We start from the raw sequence: 10,344 nt of genomic DNA on the forward strand, positions 1-10,344 counted from the left end.
ACTTCATTTTTAAAGATTGCTTACTGTAACATGACCTTGAGAAGGAGCCTGGACAGAGCAGTTAGGGCCTGCATTCTTGTCATGTCCAGCAAGATGTGTAGAAGTACAAGAGCCTCATGGAGGTGAGGTTTCCAGCAGACATGCATCCAGCAGTCTTACATTCTATGTCATTGACCAACACTGAACAAGCAAAACTGGTCAGATAATTCTAATTAGAGATAACAGTCTCTTGAAATAAAAACATTACTCCCTTAACTCATCCTTCTTTTTTAATCTCCTGCTTAGTGTTTTTAGCCACAAAATGTTACTTTTTTTTCCTTTAGGACCTATGCTTTTCTTCTAAAACAATACTGTTGTCTTACATAGTCCTCTGATGACTTAATTTCCTTTTTTTCTTAGATATTCTCCTGAAAGAAAATGCAGCTTAGTTATTAATTAGTAAAATTGAGTACAGTTTAATTTGATCATTCATGTATTCCTGTATTATGAATACTTACGAACACAGTGCATCTTGATCAATGTTACCCCTTTCAACATTCTCACTCACCCCTCCCAAATCGCCTTCCTTCACCTTTCTTAGTTTTGTAGGATGCACATTGAATTCCTGTGTTCTCCCCTTCTCTTCTTCTTTCATCTACCCCTCTCCCCTGACTTACTCCACCCCTTTCAAGTACCTGCTTCTTGGTGCTTATTCTGTTGAACTTTGACTTTGCCTTTCTAAGGAATTATACTATTTGAGTTCTCCTTTGAATCCACAATATTTCAGTTAATACATTGTATACACTTGTGTAACACCCAATAGATTTGCTTATAAAATTTACAAGCTAAATATAGCTTCCATATATGACGGAAAATATGGTGTATGCTAGATGTTGTGCTAGGTACTGCAGCTACAAGGATGACTAGACAGAACACAGTTCTTGCCTTCATAGCGTTCATCATCTAGTAGGCAATATAGATATAGTACTGAAAGGTTAGAGTATTTGAGGCAGTGACCATTTGTTGCTTGTTTTAGAGTAGAGCAACACGTGGTGCTAAACCACCTGGTTGTGTGCCTTTATAAGACCTGCAAATCCTTAGCTTGGGGTTCTCCTGGGCTCCGCTGTGTCGGAGTATAGGACGAGGCCCGAGCTGCAGCCCGTTTAAATAAAACAGATGTTGAGTCTGACTCCTGGTGGTCTTCTTGGTGGGGGTCCTGCGATCATGGCATAACAGTACAAACCTCAATTAAATTTATTTCTTAGTGGGAATGAAATGGAAAATCACTAGATAGGGGGCTAAACTAAAACAGCACAAACTGGCCCAGCACAGATGACATTCTTCAGCCTTTATAAAGAAGCTGTAAAATCCCTGTGAGCTGCCACTCTGGGCTCAGACTTTGGAGTAGGAACTCTGTAGGGCCCACCTTCATAATAAATTGGAGTTCTACATTTCTGAGTGTCCCTTGGGTTCTTGTCAGTCTATTTTTCTGCACAGTAACTGCCACTGTACAGGTATTTGAGCTGTTCAGGAGAATGCATTGGTTCTCTATGCACAGAGAATTAAGGATGTGGCTGGTGCAGGAAACAAGGTGGGAGGGGGTTTTGGAAACAATAGAAACATCTTGCCCATGTATATTCCATTATCTAGATATAAAACAGCACTTTTTTTCTTTTTGACCAGTCTTTTTGACTAGTCAGGGCCTAGGCTCTGTACCTGAGCTCTTTCATTCAAGCCTAGCAATCTACCACTTTGAGCCCCAGGGCCACTTCTGGCTTTTTCTGTTTATATGGTAATGAGGACTTGAACCCAGAGCTTCACGCATGCTAGGTAAGCACTCTATCACTAAGACACAGTCCCAGCTCTCCCTCCCTTTTTTTTCTGATACCACTCCTGAGACTTTAATTCAGGGCCTAGGCACTCTCCTTGAGCTTTTATGCTCAAGGCTAGGTGCTTTACCACTTGAGCCACAGCTCCACTTCTGGCTTTTCTGGTAGATTAAAAAAAAGAAAAGGGAGAGACATTAAACAACCTTACCAGATCTCAAGTTTTCTGAGTAGCTAGGGTTATGTGCCTGAGCCTCTGGTATCAAGTAGTACTTCATTAAAAATTTTTTTGTTGTTGGTCCTGAGGCTTGAACTCTGAGCCTAGGCAATGTCCTGAGCTCCTTTCGCTCAAGGCCAGCACTCTACCACTTGAGCCACAGTGCTGCTTTCAACCTTTTCTGTGATTTAATTGGAGATAGGAGTCTCATGGACTTTTCTGCCCGGGCTGGCTTTGAACTGTGATCCTCAGATCTCAGACTCCTGATTAGTTAGGATTACAGGCATGAACCACCAGTGCCCTGCAGCACTTCATTTTTTAACATGCTATTAATAAGAAAACTTTGAAGGGTGATACTTCACTTGCCAACAATTCTCCTTTATTCCTTGCTAGATATTGCTTAATTTGCTTTCTTCTGCTGCAATCATGATAGATGGAAATGATGGGGGAAAACTAGAGATAAATTAAATGTCAAAAGAAGCAGACTCATTGATTTTAAAAGTTAACTGAAAAACAAGATTTGACAAAATGAATCATGTTTTTCCCATTGATCTATGTGATAGTTTTGGCAGTAAGGCCCTAGGAAGAAATTCTCAAGAAAATGAATATGAAAACAATGAAATATCTATCTCAATCCAAAACTGTATCAAGCCAAACACAGGGCCCAGTTGCTAAGCATATGTATTCATATACAGAATGAGGCAACTCCTACATGAAGAAACTAGATCATCCGGTTGAATTTGTGGAGAATTTAGCCTATTGCTCTGCTTGAATTTATAGTAGGTCATAAGAAAATGATCATTGTTTGATAATTCTACAGTTTTTCTAAGAATAGGCCACAAAATGTGCTTAAGTTTCTTCTTTTTAAACTGAGGATTTAGAATTTAAAAGGTTAACATGATTTGTGTTTGAGATGTGACAAAGCATACTTTTCCGACTTATTTAAAGGTTTTTTTGTTTTTTTGCTTGTTTGTTTTTCCATGCCAGTTCTGGGGCTTGAACTCAGAGTCTGGGTGCTGTCCCTGAACTTTGGTGCTCAAGGCTAGAGCTGTCTCACTTGAGCCACAGCTGCACTTCTGTCTTTTTGGTTCTGGTTGTTAATGGGAGATAAGGGTCTTACAGACTTTGATGCCCAGGCTGGCTTCGAACCACACAATCTTCAGATCTCAGCTTCCCGAGTAGCTAAGATTACAGGCATGAGTCACCAAAAAAAGTAAAACACAAAAGCAATTTATCAGTTTTACTGTGCTAGACTTTCATATTAGTTTTTTTTTTTTTTTGAGAAAGGGTCTTGCTATGCTGATCTGGCTAGGTCTTCAAACATGTTAATCCTCTTGTCTAAGCCTATCAAGTGCTGGAATTATAGGTGGATGCACATACCAGACTACTATTAGATCTTTATTCAAAAATGCACAACCATAAAAGTATACAATATAGCCGGGCGCTGGTGGCTCACGCCTGTAATCCTAGCTACTCAGGAGGCTGAGATCTGAGGATCGCGGTTCAAAGCCAGCCCGGGCAGGAGAGACCGTGAGACTATCTCCAATAAAACCACCAGAAAACCGGAAGTGGTGCTGTAGCTCAAGTGGCAGAGCGCTCGGCTTGAGCTGAATTGCTGAGGGACAGCGCCCAGGCCGAGTTCAAGCCCCACGACCGACAGAAAAAAAAAAGTATACAATATATACCAGCTGTCTTGCTTTCAGTATTTTGTTTTTACCTAAGACAGGGGTAGGCCCCCAAAAGTCATTTCTTCCTCTTCTCCTCCCCTTCCCTCCCCCACTTCTCCTTCTTTTTCTTCTTGGGCTTGAACTCAGGGCCTGGGTGCTGTCCCTGAGCTCTTTAGCTCAAAGCTAGAGCTCTACCACTTTGAGCCACAGTGCCACTTCCAATTTTCTGGGTTAATTGGTGATAAGAGTCTCACAGGGACTTTCCTGCTCAGGCTGACTTTAAACTACTATCCTTAGATCTCAGCCACCTGAGTAACCAGAATTATAGGCATGAGCAACTAGCACCCACCAACATTTCTGCTTTTTAATTCTCCTACTCTCTACTGCCATTCTCCCCTCAATCACATAATTAACTGATATAGGGTTAAACCATATGATCCAAAACTTGTCAAGTCAGAGTCCTAAGAGAAATGAAGGGACAAGATAGTAGGCTTAGACAGGATGCCAGCCAGGAAATGAAGTTGCTTTTATTTTTTTTGAGTGGGGGGGGAAGGTGGAATAACAGGGTTTTATTCTTAATTAGCTATGTTTTCCATTCTTTGAAATTATCAGAAAATTTCTTGTCAAGAGGGCAACTGGTCAGGAAGCAAATTTATGTTATATACATTTATATATGTATATATGTATACATTTCTGTATATACATTTTTTTCCCCCAATCCTGGGGCTTGAGCCACAATTCAACTTCTGGCTTTTTGATAATTAATGAGACTAGATAAGAGGTTTTTTTGTTTGTTTGCCAGTCCTGGGTCTTAAACTGGGCACTGTCCCTGAATTTCTTTTGCTCAAGGCTAGCACTCTGCAACTTGAGCCATAGTGCCACTTCTGGCTTTTTCTGTTTATGTAGTAGTGTGGAATTGAACCCAGAGCTTCATGCATGTTAGGCAAGCACTCTATTACTAAGTCACATTCTCAGCCCTATACAAGTTTTCTTAAGTTAATTTACTTTATTGTTATTATAAAGGTGATCTAAAGAGGGATTAAAATTACATGAGTCAAATGAGTCAAGGTAAGAGTCCTGTCCCTGGCATCTGCTATCATTGTGGCTTAGCTACACCCTGTCCTTCTAGTGTTACATTAATAATAAATCCCTTTCTCTCTGACCTGGTTAGTTCTCTGTCACCGGAAATGAAAAGACCTAACTAAGATAGAAATTAGAAAGCAAACTTACCCAGCTTCTCTGTGGCTTCCACACAGACACTGGGATACATGCCTGAAGTGTAAGTGGTCACCAGAAGATACAAATGGGTCTTCACAACAATGACACCTTTGTTTTCCTGGATGAAGAATAAAATAGAAGATCCTGCCTTTGGTTCTCACTGTGTGACCAGTAGTTCCCCTTCCAACCTTTTTTTTTTTTTCCCTTTCCTAACTTCTACATATTTGTTTTTGAACTCTCTACTCCTTCCTCGTAATTTAGTGTCTTTTCTGAAAAGGTTTCAACTTTTTCTAAAAACAGCATATGTATTTTGAAAAGTTTTCAAATTAACTGCGGTATTTCCTCAGCCTAAAAGATCATAGATCTTGGAATTGGACAGCTCTGGGCCTGAAACTGAGCACCATCATTTTCTGTGGCATGACCGTGAAACAGTTATTTAACCATTTGTTTTGTTTTGAAAGTCTTACTACCTAACCAAAACTGATCTTGAACTTTCTATGGAGTACAGACTGGCCTCAACATTTTCCTGACTCAGCTTCCCAAGGGCTAGAATTGCAGGTGTGTGCCACTGTGGTTTTATTTAACCTTTTTTTTTTTTTTTTGGGTCCGGTCGTGGGGTTTGAACTCTGGGCCTGGGCGCTGTCCCTCAGCTTTTCAGCTCAAGGCTAGCGCTCTACCACTTGAGCCACAGCGCCACTTCCGGCTTTTTTCTTTTTGCTTAATGTGGTGCTGAGGAGTCGAACCCAGGGCCTCATGCATGCAAGCACTCTACCACTGAGCCACCTTCCCAGCCCCTTATTTAACCTTCTTAAGCCTCACTTTCCTCATCTATAAAGTAAGACTAGTTTATAATGTGAAGTGTGTCTAATCCACAGAAAGTGCATCTAATGAATGAATTTTTTCTCCTGCATTCCTTATAGGTGATAGAAAATCACAGCCACTTAAAGTACAAAAATGATACACCGAGAATTGCTAACCCCCTAATTTTTAAAATCTGTAATGATCCAAAATCCAAAAATACTTGAACATCAATATACCAAAATTGAAGATTCTATACCTGATCTCATATGACGTCACAGTAAAAATACAATCATGTTAAAAATCATATAAAATCAATTTTAGTCTGTTTATGGGATGTACATAAAACATACATGAATTTTATTAGACTTGGATACCATCCCCAAGATATATCTACGTATTTCTAAATATTAAAAAAATCTAAATTTGAGGGGCTGGGAAGGTGGCTCAGTGGTAGAGTGCTTGCCTTTCATGCCTCAGGCCCTGGGTTCGATTCCTCAGCACCACATAAGCAGAAAAAGCTGGAAGTGGGGCTGTGGCTCCAGTGGTAGAGCACTAGCCTTGAGCTGAAGAGCTGAGGGACAGTGCTCAGGCCCAGAGTTCAGCCCCATGACTGGCAAAAAAAATAAATAAAAAATAAAATCTAAATTTGAAAAACTTATGGTCCTAAGCATTTCTGCTAATAAATACTCAACCTAGATTGCTTTTTTTTTGGGAAGGGGGAGTGGAATGACAGGGTTTTATTATTTAGACACGTTTTCCATCCTTTGAAATTATCAGAAAATTTCTTGTCAAGAGATCAACTGGTCAGGAAGCTAATTTATGTTACAGTTACAAAATTTTCTTCGGTTAATTTACTTTATTGTTATTATAAAGGTGATATACAAGGATTATAATTACATGATTCAGGTAATGAGTATATTTCCCTTTGTAGAGTGCCTTCTGTTTCCTTTGTTTTCTTTTGCTGTTTGTTTTTTGTTTTGCCAGTCTTGGGGCTTGAACTCAGGGCCTGGCACTGTCCCTGAGCTTCTTTTGCTCAAGGCTAGTGCTCCACCACTCAAGCCACAGAGCCACTTTCAGTTTTTTCTGTTTATATGGTACTGAGGAATTGAACCCAGGGCTTCATGTATGCTAGGGCACTCTACCACTAAGCCACATTCCCATCCCTGTTTCTGTTTTGTTAAGAGGAGGAAGTAGAGGAGGAAGAATGGACTAATAAAATTTCTGTCGTTTTTCTTTTTTTCTTGAGCCATAAGTATTGTGATTGAACTCAGGGTCTCATGTTTTCCCCTGGCTTTTGCACTCAAGGATGGTGCATGACCACTTGAGTACCAGCTCCACTTCTTTTTTTGTTTTTTAATAAGTTTTTTTTTTAGTATGAAAATACCATACAGAGGGGTTCAGGAACATGAGCAAGGTAATGAGTACATTTCTTATCAAGAATTGTTGCTTCCGCCTTTGTTTCCCCTTACCATCCCTGCCCTCCCGTCTCCCCCCACCCCCAGCTCCACTTCTAAGGATGGACTTCTAACAATAAAACAGTTAACAGATTCAAGAATGAATATTTGTTCCACCTAGGCTTTCTGAAAGTACTTTTAGAAATGCCACCAGTTTATATTGTCTTAAGGTAGTAAGGAGCTTGTTTTGTTTTACAGAGAGGATTAGGAGGGGCAAAGAAAATAGGAAGCTGCCTTCTTATCTTGAACACTCACAGTCTTGGCATAAAGCGAAGTGTCATCTGACCGAACACATTTGTAATCTGTTTCTTTGAAATACAACCCTTCTCTTCTGCTTTGCAAAGGGTTTTTGGCGAATCCATTCACAAGTGTTTGGATGTCAACTGGCATTAGCTATAGAAGAGATTAAATAGAGCAGAAGTCAGAAAGCTGTGGTCATTGGCCAGTCAAATTTGGTCAACTGACTGTTCTTAATGGCCTGAAAAGTAGGAATATTTTTCGCATTTATTTTATATTTTGCCATACTGGCGGTTGAACTCAAGACCTTCTGCTTGCTAGGTAGATATTGAAACAGGTCTCCAGCTCCCTTAATAAATTTTTTTTTTTCTGTCAATCATGGGGCTTGAACTCCAGGCCTGGGTGCTGTCCCTGAGCTCTTCAGCTCAAGGTTAGTGCTCTACCACTTTGAGCCACAGCGTCACTTCTGGTTTTCTGGTGATTAACTTGAGATAAGAGTCTCACAGACTTTCCTGCTTGGGCTGGCTTTGACCTGCAATCCTCAGATCCTAGCCTCCTGAGTAGCTAGGATTATAGATATAAGCCACAAGCACTTGGTCTTTTTTTACAATTTTTTGGTGGGGAGGGCTAGTAATGGAGCTTCAACTTAGGGCCTCATACTCTCGTTTTTTTTGCTCAAGGTTGTTGCTCTACCACTTGAGCTCCATCTCCACTTCTGGCTTTTTGCTGGTTAATTGGAGTTGAGTCTTTTGGATGTCTTCCAAGGCTGCCTTTGAACAATGATCCTCAGATCTCAGGCTCCTGAGTAGTTAAGATTATAGGTGTGAGCCAGCGGCACCCAGCTGCCTTTTATAATTTTCTTGACTTCTTTCACATTTTTAAAGGATTGAGGGAAAAAAATAAAGAGTACTATATTGTGACATGTGACAATTACATGAAATTTAAATTTCAATATTCATAAATAAAATTGTATTTGAACAGTCTGTTGGAGACCACTGATCTTCCTAAGCAAGGCTGAAGGCACACTTGGCTACACACAAAGGCATCATGCTAGGGATGCTCAAGTGGCAATGGTCACTTAGGCAGAGGCAGAGGCATGCACAGAACAGTGGCCCTGGCCCCCATCCCTGGCCCGTTTCCAAGATAAGATAGCTAGTTTACTCAAAAATGTTGGCTTAAGAGTTTATGTCCACCTTGGGGTTACTTTTCTACCAAAATGATAACTACTTTGTGTTAGAGAAGAAACTTATTCAACAGGGTGTCAGTGGTTCATGCCTGCAATCCTAGTTACTCAGGACGTTGAGATCTGAGGATGCAGTTCAAGGCCAGTCCAGGAAGGAAAGTCTGTGAGACCCTTATCTCCAAATAACCACCAGAAAACCAAAAGTGGTTTTGTGATTCAGGGCCAGCACCCAGGAACTGAGTTCAAGCCTCAGGTCTGGCACATAAAAAGTCTTAGGTCCCATTGGGAAAGACGAGGGAGAATGGAATATAGGTGACATTGATCAAGCTGCATTGTACTTAAGACGTGTTGAAATGAAACCCCTTGTACAGCTACTTTTTAAAAAAGTCACTTATGACTGGTTGAATTGAAACCCCTTACTACTTAAAAAAAAATCTTAGTAGCCATCTTCATTTTTTTTTTCCTTACAGTAAATCCTGGTGATGCAACACATAGGGACCGCTCCTGGAGTTTGATGAGTGCTGCACTGTCCACGTGCTTGGTTCCCAGGAGGGTATCTAACAGTAAATTCTGCAAGTGGCTCATGTTCCCTCAGCTCTGAAACAGGAAGTACAGTTGAAGCCATCCACTCCCCGTAGCTTTTTCGTGTGTGCGCTAGCCTGACCAGGGCCTAAACACTGTCTCTGAGCTTCTTTTGCTCAAGGCTGATAGTCAAACAATTGAGCGACAGCTCCATGTCCAGCAGTTCTGGGTAGTTTATTGGAGACAAGAGTCTCACAAACTTTCCTGCCCAAGCTGCGATCGTGAACTCACTGGCGCCAGGCTCCGGTTAGCTTTGAAAAGGCATGAGAACACAAACATCCTAAGCCACGTGGGCACCTTAAACATTGGAGTCTGCCAACACAGAGCAGAATCATCGGAAGATGACAGTTCACATGGTGGATTGGGAAGCTGAGTTTGCAACATCAGTTTTCTAGCTCTGTAATTGTTCGTATAAGAACGATCTGGGATGTAAACACGGATCAAGCCAGTCACCAGGGTTTCACGTATGTCTTCGCGGCTCCTCAGGAGAAGCCAGCGCGGGCAGAGAAGTTCCCAAGACTGCACCTCGAAACCACAACACCACCTCCCCGCAGAAACAAACCCCAGCAACACCCAAACCAGCGAGGAAGCGGAACCACCCAGCTAAAAATGTTACAGGGTGCACGGATGGCCGCAGACCAACGCCCCGCAGTTCCAAGCACACTCCCAGGGAACCGAGCCAACGTTTCCTGCACAGGTCCTGCCACGCTGGTTGCTCGTCTTTTTCTAGACACCTTACGGACGCTCGCCCACCGCAGGGATACCACAGACGCCCCGTCCCTTCCCGCTTCTCGCGTTCAGTGTTGGGGCTCACACTTAGGTCCCCGCAGCGGAAGCGCGATCCGGTAATGACGTCACCCTAACGTCCCGGGCGCCAGGGACACGCACCAGAGACCCAACGCACTTAGGAGTCCAAGGAGCTCCGCGCGCCCGCCCCGCCCCTCACGCACGTGGTGAAGCCACCGGATTGGCTATGATAGCCGCCGGTCACGAAGATGCAGGGAGTCCCGCGCGCTCACGTCGCCCTGCGCGCTCACGTCGCCTCAGAGCAGAAAAGCGCGCGAGGCCGCGTCCCGGAGACGCTGGGCGGGAGCGTTCGCGTCAGCGGTGACGCGCTCGGGGAGAGGCCTTGGGTTTGCGCGGGCCCCCTCGCCATAGCAGCGGGACGGCTGTGGGCTCA

At 42.6% G+C, this 10,344-nt stretch overlaps 1 protein-coding gene across 2 annotated transcripts; it reads right to left on the reverse strand.

The window, feature by feature from the left end:
• Positions 1 to 370: 370 nt before the first annotated feature.
• On the reverse strand, positions 371 to 9,985 carry Pfn4 (profilin family member 4). Of its 2 annotated transcripts, XM_042696749.1 has the most exons (5): positions 9,899 to 9,985; positions 9,051 to 9,179; positions 7,418 to 7,555; positions 4,920 to 5,025; positions 371 to 407 (listed from the first exon to the last, which is right to left on the reverse strand). In XM_042696749.1, exons 2-5 carry the CDS (start codon positions 9,165 to 9,167, stop codon positions 379 to 381), a joined length of 390 nt encoding a protein of 129 aa, XP_042552683.1. In that variant the 5' UTR covers positions 9,168 to 9,179; positions 9,899 to 9,985; the 3' UTR covers positions 371 to 378. The 2 variants fall into 2 exon arrangements, with proteins under 2 accessions (XP_042552683.1, XP_042552682.1); XM_042696748.1 differs by lacking the exon at positions 9,899 to 9,985 and having other exon boundaries at positions 9,051 to 9,221.
• Positions 9,986 to 10,344: the final 359 nt, after the last annotated feature.

The sequence above is a fragment of the Dipodomys spectabilis genome, unplaced genomic scaffold (assembly GCF_019054845.1).
Source record: "Dipodomys spectabilis isolate Male_0828 unplaced genomic scaffold, ASM1905484v1 ptg000210l, whole genome shotgun sequence".
In the NCBI taxonomy this organism is placed as follows: Eukaryota; Metazoa; Chordata; class Mammalia; order Rodentia; family Heteromyidae; genus Dipodomys; species Dipodomys spectabilis.